The sequence below is a fragment of the Pseudopodoces humilis genome, chromosome 4 (assembly GCF_049639895.1).
Source record: "Pseudopodoces humilis isolate 2021_Gansu_Grassland_sample_001 chromosome 4, ASM4963989v1, whole genome shotgun sequence".
NCBI lineage: Eukaryota > Metazoa > Chordata > Aves > Passeriformes > Paridae > Pseudopodoces > Pseudopodoces humilis.
This window is the reverse complement of record NC_142203.1, coordinates 8,968,540-8,989,627: the sequence shown is the minus strand read 5'-3', so window position 1 is coordinate 8,989,627 and position 21,088 is coordinate 8,968,540. Positions and strand designations below refer to the sequence as shown.

Here is a 21,088-nt window from a genome sequence, read left to right as displayed (position 1 = left end):
ATGTCTGAGTGCTTTTCTGTAGAGAAGCACCTCACAAGCACTGGTGCATTGCACATCCTGACTATCAGTCCAAAGGGATCCATTTCAAAGAGTTCTGAAGCAGGCAGTCTTTAGTTTTCCCACGTGTTATTCAGGCACTGCACAGGGGTGGGGCTTTTTTCCCCCCCAGTTTTTGGTTCAAGAAATCCAACTTCTCATAGCAGCAGAGCTGAAACAGCAGCAGGACGTTGAAACAGATACTACAAGTACTTTGGGCTCTCTGAAATTTGTCTCCTTGCTCCTCACATCTGAGGTGTGATAGAGGAAGACTCTATTGTTGTAAAGAAATTTGGTAAAATGTTGCAGTCAGCAACCTCAGGATCTCGTCCAGGGAAGCAGCAGGATTCTGGGGACCAGCATCAAACACCAACGAGACGGGCTTCCGTTCATGAAACCATTTATTCAGCATGGGAACAAAGTCAGGTTCAGAACAGAGAGCCCTGAACAGAGTCACAGCAGGGGTTTTTGAGGGACAGAACTCTCAAGGGTCCCCACCTTTGAGGGTGGAGTTCAGGGTCAGGGACCAGTAGAAGCACACCAAGGGAGAAACCCCCAGGGACTCAAACCCAATCAGAGCACCTGGGCCGCCCTTCACAAGGGGTTTGGGGTGGGACAATGTAACTCTTTGTCTCCCCTGAGGCCGCTGCCGCAATAAGACACCAGGGCTGCTGGTTTAATTTGAAGAGAACTATTAAAGCAGATACAGGGACACTCTGTGTGTGCATCAGCTAATGGAAGAACTCTCATTAGCTTTTTAGAGTGATTACCAACAACCCCAGATCAAAGATACAGGTGTGATCAGGCTGCAGGAATAAAATGTGAGTTGGACTATTGAGAAATAAGAGTTTGAAGGCTGATGAAAAAACCAACCAAACAGGGTTATATTGAAGATCCTCAGAAGTGAAATCACAAGGTAACTGCAAAAAACAGCACTGCCAGCACAGAATGGCACCAAGAGGTGCCAGGGCTAAAAATCACCACTCACCAGTGGTCAGATACTGGCCACTAGGAGATTACAGCCTTGTGAGCTGATTAAAACAGGATTTACAAAGAACAAAGGACAGCTACCCCGAGTGTATTAAACGTACCACATACCACGAATGTGGTCATAAGGTGCGACTGCAAACAAATGGGGAATGGACAAGTAAATATACTAGGCATGCAGGAAGCATTAATGAATATATAGAAGAGACCAAACCTGGGAGAAACTCCCAAAATCAATATAATGCTCCTGCCTTGAGAAATCCTGGAACACAGATTACTTGCCAGTCACAACCCCAGCCCTGCGAAACAGGCACAGATGCTCTGTCTCTAAAGATCTGGGAAGCCAGAGGATGATCTCAAAGATACAGGGACTCTGACTACAACATTTTGAACTGCATTGTTACTGATTATGAGCTGTGGCACTTCCATAATTCCCCTGCATCATTGGGACCAACAGTATCACTTTGCTAACAGTGCTAAGACCTCAATTAGGCTAACAATGAATTCCTGGCTTTGCACATAGAAAGGGTTTCTAAAGCTCACATTAATTGAGTGCAATATTTGCTCCAATGCCTTGCTCTTGAGAACCACTGCTAACACAGCACAAGAGCTGATAGGGAACTTGGCAGCCAGGGCTGTAATTATGATGCACATTGCCAAGCACTGCTCCACACTGGGCTCCTTGGCACACCATCCCTGCCAGGCTCCTCAGCATAAAGGGCTCTTGAATCAACACTCCCATCTTTGCCTTATTTCAGCAGCTTCCATCTTCCCATCAGTAAGATGGACATGCTGCAGCATATTGCAGGAAAATGCTGCTTTTACAGAGGCACAACAGGCTGTGAGTATTCCTTCTGTATGACTTAACTTTTTTGGCACAAGCGAAACAGTGACTGAACAAGAAGAAATTAATTCTGGAAGGAAATGTAGAATAAAAGGAGAGAGGGTGTGGAGAAGGCTGATTCATGCTGTGTTGGTAAAAGGAGTCTGATCCCATTTTACAAAAGCAGCTATTGCCCTCTCTGAGATGTACCTGGTGTATGCACACAGCATTTAATCCAATTAGATTATATTCACCATTAACACCTGCAGCAAGGAATAAAATCTGATGGAGCACCGTCTTCACTTACCAGTGCAATTACAGCATGGCTTGAAAGTATTTTCAACCCTTCCTGAGCATTTGCATTCCCCATAACCTCAGCAGCTCTGTCCCCAAAAAGAAGTTTACTTCTTCTTCTGCCTGTTGAAGAAATACTCATGCAGTGATCCACAGGGCAGCCCTGAAATGATAGCTGTATATGGCAATATACAGCAGGGGAAATTAATGCTGACCCACCTCCCATTCGTCAGAAAGACAGCACCAGCTCATCATCGCATCCTCTTCTGCTGGGCCTTGCTCCAGGCATGTTTCACAGGATTAATTTTAGCTACAAGGCATTTTGTTCTACATTGATTTTTTTGTATGAAAGAAAGCTGAGAATTAAGCTTGCAAAGCCTGATCTCTTAACTCTATTAAATGAGGCCAGGGTAGATTAAGTTAGTAGTTCATCTTTCTGAGGCTAGGCATTAAAAACATGACTCTAAGGTGAATTCTTGGGTGTACGTGGCTTGGCTTAAAACCAGGATTAGAATTTAAACAGCTTCACTTGAGGTTCCTTATTTAATACACCAAGGATTTAATTAGAAAGATGGGAAATTAGAAAAAAAGAGTTAAAATTTGCTATCAGGCCAGGGGATAAGCAGGGGAAAAAAAATCAAACATCTCCTTTAAAAACAAATACAGTCTGCAAGTGATGGGATGCAGGCAGCTGACAAAGAGGATGGGCCACTGGAATGTGCTGTCCTGAGTGGACTTGAAATGCCTCTTGCTGCTCAGCTGAAGCCCAAAATGCTGGGCAGGGTCAGAGGGTCTCATTCTGCATGAGCATCCTCAGCTCGCTGGGTACCTTTCACTAATCAGGCAGTGATGCTCCCTTCCTCAGCAGGGGCAAACCCAAATAAACTGGGAGCTATGATGTTTGTAAGGTTCTCAGCTGCAGGTTTACTACCTTTCAACACAAGACAGGAATCTGAACTTTTGAAAATGCACCAAAGCCTTGTACCCACTGCAAATGCCTTTACCACTGCTCCCTACTTTTAATTCCCAATACTGACTTAAAACATTGTCATTAACAAACAAACAAACAAAAACATGAAAGATGAGCTACTGCGTAGAAGTTCCGTGGCCATGTTTTGAAATTGCTTTTTCTGAGTGCGCAAACCACAAAATCAGGCAAGATCCTGTGAAGAGGAAGCACCCACCCCCTGCCCCCAAAGGCAGAAGCGTTCAAGTTTCCAATGAAGCATTGCAGCAGCAACCCACAAAAGTGTGTGAGTGCACAGAGCCCATTACCAGGCACACAGAGGAGGAGGAGGAAGAGGAGGAGGAGGGGCACTGGCTGGCTGTTGAAAATAGAAGCTGAGCAAGTTTGAGATTCCTGCCTCATCTCAGTGATGGCAAATCCCACTGTGAAATGGGGCTAACCCCCTCCACAGTGCACCAGGAGGACACATCACCGCCAGGCTTCTCACCCATCCTAAGGCTTACAGCAAGATAAATACTTCACAGCCTTTTACACAGGCATGGTTCAGAGGGAAAAGGGGGTGGGGAAAAAGGGATTAAGTAATATATCAAGCCTTTGCCAGATGCAGAACCTAAGGCCCAAATCTCCACTTCTTTGTTGTGCTAGACACAACAGCCCCAATATATAAAAACTATGGGAAGTGACAGCCATTTATTTCAAGCATTGTTAAATGATTTGGGTATTCACACCATTACACTGCTCTGGTGCACTGGTATATCCTTCCAACATCCCACTGAAAATCCCCTCATCAGGACCCCATGTCTATGGACATTTTGGTAAAGTGGTTTCCTCATTAGTTTTAAGGGATAAGCAAGTTACTAATTGTCCACTGTATTCCAAAAGAGTCCTGGATACAGCCATGAAACAAGTCCTTGCTATAGTAGGTACCTCAGTGATCTACTACCAGTATTATGGGGAGGTTTGGGAGAATGTGTCAAAAATCGTCACCCATCTCTGTCTCACTGTTGGATTCATAATGTGCAAGATCATCAAGTGAACATTTACAGCTCCTACTTGTGACTCAATCTTCTGGGCTCATCTAAATGCCTGACAGAAAATACAAAATGCCTTGACCTCCCTACTACACACAAACACTTGCACAACTACTGCTACAAGTATGGTTTAATTCTGCACCTATCATAGTCATTTGGACCAAGAATGAAGTGAAGGCACAAAATTTTAAGTCACAATGAAATATGAATCATACATATTAATCCCTCCTTTAAATCATGTTTAGATTCAGTGGAGCAGTGGTGACTGAGGCTTTAAGCAATGTGTCCATCCATAAACAACTCAGCATACTGCTCTTACCAGGCAAGATCTTTCACAGTAGGGAAGATCAATACACTCATAAGAAAAAGATAGTCAGGAGGTGAACAAAATGTTGAGATGTAATTAAATACCAATTGGACTTCTTTGTAAACAAAGTTCTTGATGCTACCTATTTATGTAAAAACTTACTAGTGCTGATTACATTGCTTGAGGGGAAAGGAAAAAATACTGTTGTGGAAGGTTGAAAGGGGTAGGCCTTGTTTATGAGAAAATAATGAAAGTAACAACAACAATTTAATAGCCTGGATGTTAGTGATGGGAAGAATGCCTTGCAGCATGGAAATTATGAAAAAGGCCTACAAAATCTAGTTTTGATACTGGTTATTTCTTTGATGCAATTCCATTAAATTTTCACTACCTCCATATCCTTGTATCATAAAATAATATCTTATAATCTCCCTTAAAAATTAGTGTACCTCCTCCTTAGAATTATGTAGTGTTTGAAAAACTCTGTGACAACTGAAAAGCCACTACACTCATTGCACAGCACCAATTACCCAAGCACGGTAGGCATCCAGTTAATCTATTAAGAGCTTTAGCATCTGCTTGGGCTGCACATTTCTATGAGTCAAAAGGCTCCCAAACATTATGAACCAAATGAATAAATAAACTCTAGCCTGTGCTTGAGCTTCCTACAGATGTATAAGATCTTTCTTCCTCATGGCTCAGCTCTCCCCCACCCTGATCCATGGGATGATGCCTACAGATGCTGTACTCTCTTACATGTCAGCTTTTTGACCCTGAAGTCAGCTAATGAGCTCTTCCAGCTGACAAAAAGGCTCTCAGCTCTCAGAAGTGAACTCTTAACAGTGTTTTGATGCACTGGGGCAGCAAGTGGTTGGGTTTGTGGGTCTTCTGGGTGCGGCTGGGGCAAACAGCATCTTTATTTGCATCACTCAGAATCTGAGAGCACCAGATGTATTAATGCACCTGCCTGTGTAGCCTGCCCTACTCAGCACTTTAAAACTTTTAAGTTAACTTGCAAGCGACTTAGAAACTCTAAAAACACAGCAGCTGTGACTCCTCTTAAACAGCTCCTCAGTCATCAGAGCCACCATCCTTCCGACAGCTTTGCCATTCCGGTGTTACCAAGACTAATTAACACCGTCAAATCTTAACACTACTAGTTCTACAGACTAGAAGATATAATGACATTCATGAATTTAGCAAATGAGACAGAAGTTATGAATTTAATGATCTGGGAGCCAGTCTTGAGTTATGCAAAACACACTGAGTTAGGTATTCACAAAATTGCTCCAGCGTAATTGTCGGCGCGTGGATTGTTTGCAAACAGCTTGCACAAACTATTTAGTGTTAATCATTTGTTCCCTGACATAGTTAGTCATGCACTATTTCTGCTCCTTGAGTGGGTGATTGTATCCTCCTGAAGGAGAGGGTAAGAACCAGCGAAAATGAGGCTCACCCTGAGAGTTTAACACGGATAAGTGCCTTCGACAAAATACAGGAGCATCATGTCTCACTAATCTCTGCAAGATGTTTGCGTCTCTCCATCCTCATGCAAATAATCCATGATGACTCTGCAGAGTCTGGTGAACCAAAGCATGGGGACGAGGAATTCGCGTTTATTTCTGGCACTGCAATTCTTTTTAACGCTCCAAACAAGGGGGAGTGTTGCAGAGGAGTATGTAATTCCCCCAGACAACCTGAGAGGAAGGGATGACAGATCACCGCTCCTAAGAGTTTGGCAAGAGCATGCAAACTGCTATCTTTCTCTCTGCAGGAAATGGTACTGCTTCAGTGAGAGAGAACCTCCAGCAAAAACAGCCACAAAAAGAAAGTGTATTCCCTGAAGACCCACAGAGGGGTATCAGGATTTTATTTCCTTCCATATTTCAGTTTTCATTGTTTACATGATGTTAGCACTAGAGTGCAAGTCTTGGTCAGTCTAAGATACAGAATACTAGAATGGTTTGGGTTGGAAAACCCCAACTTACCCTGCTGCCAAGGGCAGGGGCACCATCCACTAGATCAGTTTGCTATGAACTCCATCCAGCCTGCCCTTGAACACTTCCAGGGATGGGGAATGTATTGCAGTTATTACAGCAATGTACAGAATTGTAGTTCCACAGACTTCAGTGACCTGGGATAGAACTAAAGAAGGTGAAAAACTATAAGCTGAATTGAATTTTGTTGCAATAAAGCTTTGATGCCCCAGAAGTGCTCCTTGAGGTACCTGGCAAACTGGAGTGAAATGGTCAGCAGCAGTGAGAATAAAAGCAACAAAGGGAGACTCACAGAAATCAGGATCTTCTGTTAAAGAATGACACAGCACCACATGTTTTCAGTGGCAGGCATGTCATTGTCACACTGGGCAGTCACTGTTTAGAGACAGGCAATATGTCATGGGTAAGTCTGACATCCCCTGGCAACTTAAATCTTCTAGAGGAGACTTCTGACAAAGCACAGAAATACATCTGGACTTTTTCATGCCTGGACTGGTAGACCAACAACTATTCTAGTACTAAGCCCAGTGTATTTTCCTTGGTTTTAACTGTATTGAAGAGGACTGACTTTCCCATTTGAGTCCCCTGTTCAAGGGTCAGACTTTAGACTCATTTCTCCTGCTCTTACTGACAATAATATGCCATTTTTCTGCTTATTATTCTCCAATAAAATTGTAATAATTTGTATGACTCTTGGATGACATGCATTTGCTCTCATAGTGCTGGCATAATATGGATCCACAAAAAGATTAATTGTCTGAATTATTCTTGATCATAGTAAGTGAATAGCTTTCTATGGGTTTTTAGGCAAAGTGGGAACTCCCTGGTGAAAATAAGCTAAATTCAGGTAATATTAAAGGTTAGAGCTGACAGAAGTCTGAGGTTTGCTATGAATATATTTTTAGTATCACAGCAACAAACCACAGATCCTATTAGACTAGTTCCTCATTCAAAGCAAAACAATACCATACTTAAATGAAGTCTGAATACTTTTGTTTTGTTTTTTTTTTCTTCTATTTAATGATGTCAATTGCATCAGAAACAGCATGCAGGCACTCATACAACTGAAAAGATTTGCTTCAGCTGTTCTTGCTCTCCTCAACATGAACATTCTCCTCTTTTCATGAACACTTCAGTAACCAAATTACACTAGGACAAATGCTCATAGAAAATGCATAGCAAAAACAAACACTTAGAACATTTGCAAGTTCCAGACTCCATGTATATCTCCAATTCCTGTGTTTATTGGACTGGGGGGGAAGAAAAAATATCATGGGCTTAGTTAAACAACCAAAACCATATCTCAAACCAGTCCTTCCTCAAAGCCAATGAAATAAAAGCAAGTACTCCCATAGATGTTTTGGAAGGCTCTGGGATGCTACCATTCCTTTGTTCTGGCTTGTTCCAGAAATTTCAGGTGGTTTTCAGGCAGAGAAAAGAAATGTCTGTGATTATCATGTGTATTATTCACTGTGAGTTCTCACTTCATTTTCCTCTTAAAGTACAGTTCTGGGGAGGAATACAAGGGCAGTATGAGCTGGTCAACAAGCTCCCATTCCCAGTCAAACAGAGCTTCTTTCTTCTGCTAATCATGCGGCACTGCTGCATCCCACCATGGGTCTAAATTTGCCACTTAAAAACCTGTAACGGTTGTGAACACCCCAGGTGGACATCGTGGCACAGCTCACTTCCACATAACTGCATGTTACATATTTATATGCACTGTCAAAATGGTGGGAAGATACAAAACTGTGTTTCACTGGAATCCAGCAGGCTGAGCTATTTATAAATAAGTGCCTTATTTTTGGTGCTCTTCAGTGCAGATGAACAGTGAGTGATGAGCAATTTATGTTGCTGATCATTTGTATCACAATAGAACCTTGAAGTCTTTTTCTGCAGTTTATAGACTCTGTAAGCTCAGGATCTGTAGTATCCTACAGTGGAAGACAGGACCTCAGAACAAAGACCAGTGGGCAGGATAAAAAAAGGATGAAATGAGCATGCCACACTGAAAATGGAAGAGTAGATAGAGCATCTGAAAAAATAATCCTGGGGATTCTGGGCATCAATATCCAAAACAGACCCACCACTCATCCCTCTCTCTTAAAACAAACTCTCAGTGTGAAGGAATCCTTTCCCAAGAGTATTCCACACACTAAGGGATTTTCAATTTAGACAACGGAAGGAAACATTAAAAAAAAATACAGCTTTAATGAACATGAAATAAAAGTCATTAGAAGGATGACATGCTCTGAAGAAATCTTAGGGGTATAACTGAAGTGAAAAAGGAGGTTTTAATTAACAAGCTTGTCAGCACCCTGTATTATGTAAATAATTCATGTGTATAAAAAGATGATCATAAGGATGACTGAATAATCATCATTTTGGCTTCCCTGTGTTGACTGCTGATGCAAGATTCCTAATAAGACGCCACAGGAGTATTGTCAACCATACCAGCCTATACAGGATATTTTTATACTGAAACATTGTGATAGGAACTTTTACAGAGGTGATTAATAGGTGTTTTTTTTCTCCCCATTATCTCTGAGGAAGAAACACTTGTGCCATGTTTTACCATTTCCCTGGTTATGAACTCTGCAGCAGACACTTTCAAAGATCATGGAATCACAGAATGATCTGGGTGGGGAGTGACCTTGAAGACCATTCCATTTCAACACTCTGCCATGGGCAGGGACACCTTCCACCAGACAAGGCTCCTCAGAGCTCCATCTGACCTGGCTTTCAACACTTCCAGGGACAGAAGATGAGACGTCTGAAATTTTCACACCTTGATGCTTAAACAAAAAATACCAATGCTTTCTGCTGTAACTATTTACCTGTGTTTGCCTCAATGCTGTCAGTGGGTATCTTCTTTTTGCCTTGGAACTCTGTAGTTTATCACCTAACACACAAAAATTTAAGCAGAAGAAACCCAGGCACATTAACCCTTCATCTTGTTGCCCTTTCAAGGTAGGGGTAAAATTAGCTCTATGGTATTAGCACAATAAAACAATGTAAATCACAGCTAAAATGCTTTCAGTACGCTCTCAAAGGAAGGCAGCTCCAGGTAGACCTCAGATCTGTTTTTCCCACTTTTGATACTTAATATCGAGTACATAAAATTCTTAAAAACAACTGCTGTCTTACAGAAAGCAGTTACATAAGATTGAGCCTAACACACTCAGAAAGTGATAAATAATTATGCTTTCACCTAAAATAGCACCAGAAAATTATCAAACTGTGAACTCAATGATACCGACTTTTCATCTGATTTGTAAAATAAAAAGATCTTTTCAAGCCAGTTTGAGTGAGTACGCTATTAAATTGAGTGTAATGCAACTGCTTTATCAGTAGCATCATTGAGAGAAGCTGGTGTGTAATTCAGCTGCTCTTTCCGGTTATTATTTGCTATGTCTAAAAGCTCTTTCTTTGCAACAAATGCAAAACTTCATTTTTAAAATCTCAGTTGATGCTTGAAGATCTGTCTTGTCTTTTAACTCTGTCTCAAGTTAGAAAGTCTTGTAAAATGTCATATGAACGGCATGGGCAATCATTTCCTTCACAGTCTTAAAGAAGCTGGAAGTGGGATAGCATGCCTTCAGGGAAATACTAAGAGTTTAAAATATGCCTGTGCAGCACATTCATAGATTTTTATAATCCACTTCAAATACTTTCCACATTGTAAAACAGGCTTTGGAAACTATCATCACAGATGAAAGCAGGTGAAGAAAGAGTAATAAAAATACCATAGAAAGAAGAGGAAAAAATTGTGGTTGCTTCTTCTGAGCTCCCCAACATTTGATTTTTCCTGTAGAATAATAAGAATTGAATGATCACAGTAATTTCCCCATTTGCTGTGGTTCAGTGTCAGCTGAGGATGCACCTGTGCCCACCTTCACCCCCCCTCTGCAGCCTGCAGCCACCCAGGCCAAAACATTTCAGATACAAGTTAATTATCCAGCACTAACACTGCACACCAGAACTTTCCAAACTGCTGTGAACTGGAAACCTTCCCATCAGCTTCTGAGGGCTCTCCCAGCTCACCATTCCTGCAGCAGGGAGCATCCCAGAGGCTCAACATCATCTCCCCACTCACTGACAAGGCACTCAGAGCTCACAGAGGCACAGGGGTGACTGGCTGGCATGGGGGTGGCACCTGCTTTCTGCCTGTACCAGCAGGATATTCCTGTGCTCCAGGGATGCAAGATGCTCACCAGTGGCTGCATGGACCTGCCCTGCAGAGAAATGACACACAGAGCTCAGGTCTGAGGGCTGAACAACAGGCCTGAATGGAGAGATGCTCTTGAACTCTGCAGTCAAACCCAAGTCTCAACACCAGCCGCACACAAAAATTTTGTTGCAATGCCCCACAAGGGCAGCATGTAATGTTACAAATAGGTGTGATATATCTGTCTGAGTTCTTCATGGAGTTGTCCATAATTCCCAAGACCAATGTTATCAGCTTGCTGTGACAGCTGCAAAGCACTTGGGGCCAGGCTGTGAACTTCTGAGTCACACTGATGAGGAGCCCTTCAACAAGCAGCTTTGCTTGAATGTGACTCCCTTAATATATGAATCATCTATCAGTGCTGCCTACTCAAGCTTAAATCCTTCTCCCAGCTCTCCTGCTACTTCCACCATCTGCACATCCTTTCCCTGTGGTGGTGAGAACCTATTTGGCTGACTGACAGGGTTTTGGGGAAAATGAGGAGTCTTTCAGGGCCAGACCAGAAGTAAAGAACACTCACCACTGTCCAAAGTTTCAATCCTAATGTTCCTGTGCCTGAACCTGCTCCCATTTATTAGGAAATCCCTTCTGGGTACCTACTGGTATGATGCTGCATACATCCCAGTAACCTCGTGCTCTGAAATCCTAACCAGAAAATGTCTGACCCTGGGTCCCACAGCATCACAAGGGACTCTGACCCTAATTCTCAGCATGAAGTTTGAAAAAATGCTTCTATTAATCACACCCAACTACACCAAGACCTCACACCCTTTACAAGACCCTCTGGCAACAGCAATAAACCATTATCTACCTTTGACATAATCCCTGCTCACATCACTGCTTCCTAGATGGTCTAATCAGTTTCCTGAGAAGTCTACAGGGAAGACAATTTATTTTGGGGTTGGCAAAATGCTTTTTTGGGTAAGCATCAGCTCAATGGAAGTAACTGTTCTTACCCAGTGATCAAGACAGCTCTGTGGATTCAACCCTGATTTGGGCAAGCTGTTCTTCTCTGTGCTTGGTGATCCCAGCTCTTTGTCCAGTGCTTTACTACAAAATTCAGTTCCCTTGTTTTATGCTGCTAGTACCACAAAAAGCAAAGATAAGGAAGGGCACCTCTTCTTTCTCTTCTCAATTCAGCTTATTTTCTCCTTCTCTCCCCCTGTGTCACTGACATGTGACACAGTGTCCAGTTTTCTTGCTTCCTTTTCTTGTTTTCTTCCTCCTTTTTTCTCTGGATGCTTTCAGCTCTTCAAAACAAACTTTGCAATGCACAGCTATTTGTATTGCAGTGAGATCTGATGCATTCTCTCATTCCTTCAAACTGAGAAGACAACTTTTTCACTCTTTAAAAGTCCTTCAGTAAGACATACAGAAACATGGATTTATAGTATGAGACTTTGTTGGAAAGCAAATTTAAAAAGAAACTGCTTTTTCCAGTTTTCTGCTGATTACAATAAATACATAAATTCTAGCCATGTTATTCTGGTTGTCTTTCATATTTAAAAATTAATTGGAAATCAGAGAAGGAAATAATAGAACACAATATAAACACTTTATTTGAGGGCTTAAAACTGTAACTGGATGCAGCACAGCCTAAAGTCCGAACATTACGTGTTTTCAATATTTCATGGATTTAAATAGTAAATAATTTATTAAATATACGCTAAATGAGAACTTTTGTAAGTAGTCTTTGAATTTAATCACAAGAAATAATTAGAATAACACATCACAAGATCCTTTGTTGATTTCTAGCTTCTATATGTCTATTTCCACTTGCTTTCATGGACAAATTCTTGGGGGAAATTATATTGAATACTCCAACTTACTTTTCTTTGTTAACAATCTGTTCAGTACAGTAACTTATGTACTCATACAGAATCTGACAGCACGTTGTCTTTAAATTTGTCTGTTCTAGGCAAAATGATAATTTTTACTTAGTGGATTAAGCCAAGTATTCTTTGATCTTTCTTCTGATAATGCCTGTTCTTCAGCAAAGTAATAATCAATGACTTAACACTGTCATATTTTAATCAGTCATCACTGACAGGAGTTTGTGCAATACGTTATAAAAGACCTAGCAGCGAGGAAGACACTGTATTGTGAGCACCCAGAACAGAAAAAAAGAGCCAAACCCAAAACAAACATCATGTATGGTACTGAATTTGATGTTAACTCAGCTTTTCTGCATCAAAGGATCAGCATAGCACGAGGAATGAGAATATCTTGCTACTGGCCATCTCTGAATGAGTGCTATCCCAACAGACTTCTGGCTCTTTCCATCTCCAAGGGACTTTAAAATTAAGGAACCAGAGGAGAGAACTGAAGTGAAAACATTCTCACCACTTTTCTGCATTCTGAAAAGGGATTTTCTGCAGCTGTGATTAACTGGATCCTCTTTAAACTCTCTAACTCAAACAAAGAGACTACTTTGGGCTTTTTTTCCACTTTCTTTGTTCCATGCAAAGATTTTTGACAGAGGAAATATCACTGAGGTCTCTGGCTGAAAGAGAAGCAACTGGGCATTTGTTTGCACATCCTCTCAATTTCTGTCCTTGATTCCTCTCAAGGCCCCTCTCATAAACCCTCCTGAATTACACAAAAAGCAACTGCCATCACATTGTTTACTCAGTGTGAGATGAGGAGGGTTGCTGGCCACAGGGAAAGACTGAACACATATTCCTCATCTACACAGAAAATAGTACAACCTTCCAATATCTGGACTAAGACAGATTAGCAGTGACAGTTTGAATGACCCAACCCTGCAGCCATATGTGTGTGCTGCACTCTCACCCTGGAAAATGGAGTTATTGAAACTTTTTTCCCCAGCCAATCAAAACCATTTTTCTGCAAAAATGAAATTCTGGCTCCAAGGAGGAAAGAACAAAGTGTCTCTGGGCATTTAGCTGGACAGAAGCTGGTCTGTGTCTTGCAGCTCAGTATGATTTCTGAGGACACTGTATTCACAGTGGTATTCCTTTCTGTTTCCAAAAAGACCTGTAATTCCTCACCCAGGGTGGTCTGATATATATAGCTATAAATCACGAAGCTGTTAAAGAATAATAAAAAAAAGCTTAATTCCTTTAAAAACAAATGAAAAAATTAAATTATTATAGGCTGTTTCTTTTTACAGCATGTATTCTGAGGCTAAGCTTGCTATTTCACTGGAAAATTAACCTGGAACTCTGATTTGGTTTACTTATTCTTTTGACCCCTTCTTGAAGTCATAGCAACAATCAGTAGCACTGCAGTTTTAGTTCCTCAAGAAACCATTTAAGGCACAGACTGGCACGGACTGATGATTTGCATTTACTTTATTCAGTTTAGCTGTTCTGAGAAGATTCCTTTTCATGTTAACAGACATCAGAGGTCCTTGATTTATCTGAAACCCACTAAAAATACTCCTTTAAATTCAGAGAGCACCGCTGCAAACATGACCTCCTCTGTGTTTCTGATACTATCACCAACAAAATAGATATTACAGGCTATTCTTCCCAGACTCTCAGCTCTGAGCTGTACTACTAGAACATCATCAACTCTATTTATGTATGGTTCATGTTCCCTGTTCCATCCCATGGGAAAATTATTAATGATGTTGACAATCTTGGAATCAAAAAATAAAGTGCTTTTCTTGATACAAACATACACAAGGTGACAAGCCTTGCCTCAGTGGCATCAGTGCTTGTGAGCCGCTGTCTCCAAAATAATGAGCTGTCAAAGCTTCACTGCAATTTGCATTTGTGTTAGTAGTGAAGAAATCCAGTGGTTTTTTTCTCCTTGCTGAATGACGGTGTTAAATTGTTACTTTTGCTTACTGAGTGTGAAAATTTACTGAAATTATAGTAAAGTGGGAAAAGTAAACAGCATTTTGTTGGGTTACAACAGCACTTGGATTTACTGTTAATGTACATTAACAGTTAAATCACAGATATAAAATGAAAAAAGTGTGTCACACTTTACTCTGTGTGACCTCCCTTGAAACCAATACACTCCTGCACCTCCAGAATAACCCGTTGCCTGTGGGAGAACAAATGTAGTACCACATCTTGTGATGGCTGTTGTCTTGTCGTGGAGAAAGACTGTTTACTCTCTTTTTTTTTTTTTTTGTTATCTTCAGTGTGGTAAAATTTAATGAGAAATAGATTTTTAAATATGCTTCAACAACCACAAAACTTTTGAAAACACAGTCTAGGTATCTTACCTGACTGTAGCTGCCCATCTATGATGCTGTGGATTTCCTCTCATGTTACACATCTGAAGTATTACTATCATCAAATACTACAGAGACAACAGGCAGTATTACTGAAGTATATTTAATTTCTGGATCTTTACCTTCCCTTTCATTCTAAGCATTGCTTTTTGGCATGTTAGAGAAGATTTGCTTCAAGTTCAACGTGTTTTTTAATTACAGTGAACATTTGCCTGTTAAAAATTTCTGCATGAAGTAATGACATTAACATTCAGCAGCAGTACAAGACATGGCATATATATGTTCCTGTCCTGCTGTAGTGTGGAAAATGAGACTTTACTAAACATTACTTCCTTAAGACCACCCTGATAAAATATTTGAATGCTGAGGAGAAGCAGTATGACACACCATTTAGTGAATACTGGGTTTGTTATGTTTGCCACTGTCTTCACATGCACACAATGCAAAATGCTCTCCAAGGGCAAACAAATTTTGGGTCTTCTTCTGTCCCTGTATGGAAGAAAGATACCTGCAGGTACTCCCAAGGGCATGCTGCAGTGGTTCTGTGGGAGGGAAGATGCTCTGTACAAGCATCAGTAGGAAGGGTGACCCCAGGGGTGCCTATTCAGAAGAAATCAGTCTTCTTTTGTTTAGAAATCTGCATCCTGGGCCTATCAGCAAAATCTGTCTTGTCTACAATGATGTCATTTACAACTGCTTCCTAGCCAGTCAGCAGAAGAGGCCAATCTGCAGCTCCAGGTCTATAGAGACAGGTCTGTGGTGTGTTCATTTCATGTCAGTGCTGGAATGGGACTGTGAGCAACACAAAATCCCTGCCTGCAAGAGAGACTGCTGAGGCCAACAACTCCAGGGTCTCCTGGGTCCAATATGCTCTGGGAGATCCTGTAACTCTAGGAAGTATTCAAGGCAAGGCTGCTGAAGCACTGCTTCCAGTGTTAGCCTAAAAATTGTATGTATTTAGTGAAAGTATGAAAAAAATAGTGCTCAGAAAGATGTCAGACCCTCCAAGACAATCTTGAAAGATCAACACCTGCTGGCCTTGGATTAAGACTGAGTTGTTTTTTTAAAACCACAGGTCCTTGAAAAGGAGTTTTTTTAAGCACAGTCTGAAGGAAAAACAGTCTGTTCAGCACAGGTGCAGTGCCAGGCATTGGTTTCACTGTCACTGAAAACAATGGCAGTTAAAGTCTGACTTAAGTCCTGATTTGGACAGACTGATCCACTGGACTCCCCGCTGAGAACAATTTGAAAGTTAAGCAGGAGCTTTGAAGTCTGTGGAAAGCAGCAATGAAATCTAACACTGTGCTGCATGTGTTGAACACATCTTGTGAACTCAGGCAGCTTTGGCTGAACTTAGACCCTTCTCTGAGATGGAAGATAAAATAATGCTAAGAGTCAGAGCAAATCCTGGGTTCAGGATTTGGCCCTCGGGGAGCTCTGTCTGCTGACTCCAGCATCATTGTGACTGCAGCTGCAAGGCCGGTAGATGTAACAGCAAACTCAGATGTTACTGGTACCACCAATTACTGAATTCAGTAGCACTGATTACCCCTGAGTTTCTGCTTAAATCTAGAGAGACCTGAGTTACACGAGTTTTGATGAGGTAGAGAAGCCCAGCTGAATTAAAAGTGCTATAAATGAGCAACAAAGGAGAGGACAGTTTGACCAGGAGTGACAGGAGGAGGGGCAGCAGCTTCAAAATACCAGAGGGCAGGGTTAAAAGGGATATTGGGAAGAAATCCTTGACCATGAGGATGAGGAAGCCCTGGCACAGGTTGCCCAGAGAGGCTGTGGCTGCCCCATCCCTGGAGGTGCTCAAGGCTGGATGAGGCTTGGAGCAACCTGGTCTGGTGGAAGGTGTCCCTGCCCATGGAAGGGGGTGTAATGAGATCATCTTTAAGGTCCCTTCTGACCCAAACCATGCTGTCATTCAGACCAGCATACAGCAGTCACATCTTCAGTTACAGACTAGGAGCTACCTAACTCAGACTTCTTCTACCTCTTCTGTCACAATTCAAACACAGAAAAACTGAAAAAAACCCCAAGCCCGCAGAAAGAGATCCAGGCTGTTGCCTATATTTGGTTTTGCAAAGCAAATTCAACTGGCAATCTTTTTTCTAATTACATTTTGAGAGCAAAGTTGAGCTACCTCTTTTTATACACAATTTATCCTGTACTTAAAAGGCAGTTTGTACCATTTAACTTATTATTTCCCTTGCACAGACTTTACAGAATAGAGCATTTTCTTCTAGCTCTTTTACTTGAATATGATTCCTGGCATCAAACACATGATTTCAAAGTACTGGACCTATTTCCTTTCTCCAGAGTGTGTAACACTAAGTTGTCACCTTTGTATGATAGAAAGTTTAGCTCCTGATGCTACTTCTACTTGTGCCTAAGACTTTTGTCAAACACAAAAAATTCAGTTTCTGCTATTTTAGCTACACATTCAAACAAACAGGATCGGCTGCAATTTCCACTACTTTAGGAGGAGTTAGGAAACTCGAATTAGCAAAAATCTCATCTAGTGTCAGTGTATGAACTGCAAGTGAAACAACTACAGAAAATCTGGGGTCTTTAGCTCAGCTTGATACGAAGTCAAGTTACACTGGACAACTTCCCTAAGAAATGTCACCTGATGAACAACCTGCAGTGCCCATACACAGACCACAGCATTAAGACCAATAATAAACACTCTGAAAGCCGGGGTTTTTTTCGTTTGTTTTTTTTTTTTTTTACCTTCCCCCATTAGCAACCTTCTCTTGACATGCAAAGCGTGTCCTGGATTCCACTTCTGCTCTCGGCTCTACAGCTTATCGCAGTGACTGACTTCGGGCTAACAACTTCGCTTGTGCCGCCGAGCTCTTCTCTGCCTGTGCACAGAGAGGATGCTTGTCCCCGGCGGCTCTGGGGCTAAAGCGAAACGGGATGCTGAAGGAGGGAGGGACCGAAGAGCGACGCCGGCGGCCCGGGGTCCGAGCGCTTCTCCCTCGGTCAGAGTCCTCCCGCCGCGACCCCTGCCCGGCTCCGACGCCCGTCCCCCGATCCTTCCCGGCAGCGCCCCCAGGGCGCTTCCCTGCCCGCCGCTTCCTCCCTGTGCCCCCAGCGCCTTACCAGGCTCCGCCGGGGGAACTCGCCCAGCACGATGCTGACCACCGGGATGCGCAGCGCCGCCGAGATGAAGTCCAGCTCCAGCATCTCCCCACGGCTCTGCGGGAAGGCGAGGATGGCGGAGACCCCCTGTACCACTACGGTGTGGCAAAGACTCTGCAGGAAGGAGACGGGGTCGTTGCTCCAGGATGCGCTAGCTGAAGAGAAGGGGAAGAGGGGCAGGTCGCCCAGCCCCGCCTCCATCGCCATCACCACCTCCAGGGACAGGTTGTAGGGCAGCAGCCCGGACACGCCGTTCAGGTTGGCCACGGCCAGCAGCAGCGCGTCCCGCGGCGAGGGGGGCGGCCGCCGCTGTCCCCCGCCGCCCCCCGCCCGCCGGCCCCACGGCTCCTCGGGGCGCCCGCCCGAAGCCTCTCCGGGCCAGGCGGCGGCGGCGGGGGGGGCCCGGGGCTGCAGGGGGGGGGCCCCCCCTCGCACCGTGTGCCCCCTGCGCCGCAGGATCTGGCAGGGCTGCGGGTGGGACGCGAAGCCGGGCTCCGCCGCCACCACCAGGGCGCAGGGCGGCAGCAGCAGCAGGCACGCCCGGCCCAGGACCCCGCGCACCCCCGGCCGGCACATGGCCGGGAGCCCCCCCGCCGCCTCCCCCGGTCCCACCACCCGCATCAAGCGCCCCGCGGGAAGGCGACAGCGGCATCAGCCGCGGTGGGCGAGCCCCGCGCAGACGCCCCCGCCACCGCCCATGGAGCCGCCGCCGCCGCCTCGCCCCCGCCCCCGGGCTGCGGGGAGGCTCAGCCCCCGGACCGCCCCCCACGGTTCAGCAGGGCCGGGGCTGCACCAGCCCCTGCGACCCCGCTGCTAGTCCCGCCCGGGACTCGCTCCGCCCGGATACCCAGCCCGGAGCGGGATGCTGCCCTGCCCGGCTCCCCCTGCCCGGCCGCTCCGCCGCAACCCGGGCTCCGGCGGGGCTCTACACGGCTCCGTTCCCTGCTCCCAGCCCGCCGGGTGCGCCTCTGCCCCGCTCCCCGCCGCCGCTCCGCGCTCCCGGCTCCGCTCCCCGCCTTGCAGCGTCTCCGCTCTGCAATCCCGGCCCGGCTCCCTGCGCCAGCCCCCTCTCCTCGTCCCCTCGCAGCCCTCGGAGCGCTCCCCGCCGGCTCCGGAGCCGGGCAAAGGTGTCGGTGCGCCTGCGGGCGGGCGCCGGGGTGCGCCGCGCTCCCCCCTGGAGGGACGGCGAGCGCCGGCCCCGCTCGGCTCCTCCCCGGCCCCCGGGAATCGCCCCCGCGGGCCGCCCAGGGGAGGAAGGGGTTCGGGGGGACCGCCCCTTTGCGCTGCCGGGGGAGCGTCCCGGGACAGCCCCGATGGAGCCCTCCTCACCGCGCCCGAGCAGCGGAACAGTTTTCCGTGTCCCGAGAGCTGCGAGCCTAGGGTGGGGCTTCTGTAGCTCATCGGATGGCCGGGAAGTCGTGTCTGCCGCTGCTGCTTGTTGTGGAAAGCAGCCCGATGCCTTCCCATGCGCTGTTGCTTCAAACGCAACCCTTTTCCGACACGTGGGACCTGAGATCCTGATTCCGCAAGCCTGGGGCGCTGCCTAACAGGACAAGAGTGTTCTGTCCTAAAAGCCGTAAGGGAAAACAGGGCAGAGCTGAGATGGGCATTTGTGTGCGTGTCTGAAAGGACCAGGGGAAATCCCCGTCCTTATCTTAGGTTTGCTAGTTGGGTTTAAACCTGAGCTGTCGGAGCTGTGCTGAGCCCGGTCTGAGACTCTAATAATATGATTAGGGCATTGACACGCTCCACATTATTTGGTGGATAGCCAGAATCTCAGAGGAATCTCTCTCTGCAGCCACGCTGGTTATCGGGGGAAAATCATCTCACGGGTTTCCCCAGCCGCGAGGTGGAGGCTGTCTGCTTGAGTACACCTGGATATATTCTGTGCCATGGGACTCCTGTCATCTTTCCCTCCTTGACTGAGTCCTGAGTGCAGTGCAGAGTCCTGCTGTCCTGCATGGAAGGATAGTTTGACACATGCACTCCTAGAGTGTTTAGAAGTCTTTTGGTAACCCATCCAGCTGTTCACCCTTACCTTTAACTTAAGCTCTACTCTGAATGTTAGCCTTCTTTCCCCTTTCTTTGAGGTTTATCTTCAGAGAAGTTTATGTCAAAAAGGAAAATCATGGTTGGGGTTTTAAAGGACCTTTAAAGGCCATTTACTCCAACCCTCCTGGCATTAAGTGGAACATCTTCAAGTAGATCAGGTTGCTGAAAGCCCTGTTCATCCTGACCTTGACTGTTCCCAGGGATGGGGTAGTCACTGCATCTCTGGATGAACTCTGACAATGTTTGACCACCCTTGCTGAAAAAACTTTTCTTACATCCCTTGGTTTTTCTTCCATTGGAATGCACATAATCTGCGTAGAAATAAACACTTCCCATCATGCTGCATAAAAGAGGAGGTCAGTGCCTCCCAAAAGGTCTTAACTGTGTGTTTTCTGATTTAAATTCATCCTTCCTGTGTGAACGTCACCAGAGGTGTACAAAGTCTTCAAGGCAAGGTCTTACCCGGGTCTTTAGCAGCCATGCTGCAGTTCCTCTGTCTTGTCTGTCCTTTTCTCCTGCCTGCTGTTACCTTCCCAGTGTCCTGCAAACCTAGTGTTTCTTTCACACTGCTCTAAATTGGTACAAGGTTGCAAAATTGGTTCCCAACATGGAAAACTACAGATGGCAGAGCAGTGGTCTGCAGGCCAAGGCCGCACCATTTTCTGTGTGTACAGGTGAGTAGCATGAGCATGAGTAGTATGTCTAAGAGTTAGCAACAATTTCCTATTTCCTCTTTTCTTCTTCCTTTTTTTTTCTAGTCTTGTAATCACATTTTTATTTCTTGTCTGATCAGCCTGGCTTCTTCCTGTCACTTTTCCTCACTTTCTTTGAAGGAGTAGATTGTGTTAACACAGATGTTCCAAGCCTGCTCTGTTAGCAGTAAGGAATTACTGCTGGGAGAACTGGCTTTGGATGTAGTAAATCTCACACAGTGCAGAGAAAACTTTTTCCCTGAACCACAGGAGTTACCTTTCAGGTAGTGAGAAAGGGATCACTTGAGATT

General features: G+C 44.7%; 1 protein-coding gene across 1 annotated transcript in view; it reads right to left on the bottom strand.

Annotated features, from left to right (window-relative positions):
• The window catches only part of GRIN3A (glutamate ionotropic receptor NMDA type subunit 3A), an 85,863-nt gene extending 67,239 nt beyond the window's left edge, over positions 1-18,624 (bottom strand). Inside the window, exon 1 of the mRNA XM_005533306.3 lies at positions 17,995-18,624. Coding sequence (XP_005533363.2) covers positions 17,995-18,609 — 615 coding nt within the window. The 5' untranslated portion in view covers positions 18,610-18,624. The remainder of the gene's footprint in view (positions 1-17,994) is intronic.
• Between the last annotated feature and the right edge of the window lie 2,464 nt (positions 18,625-21,088).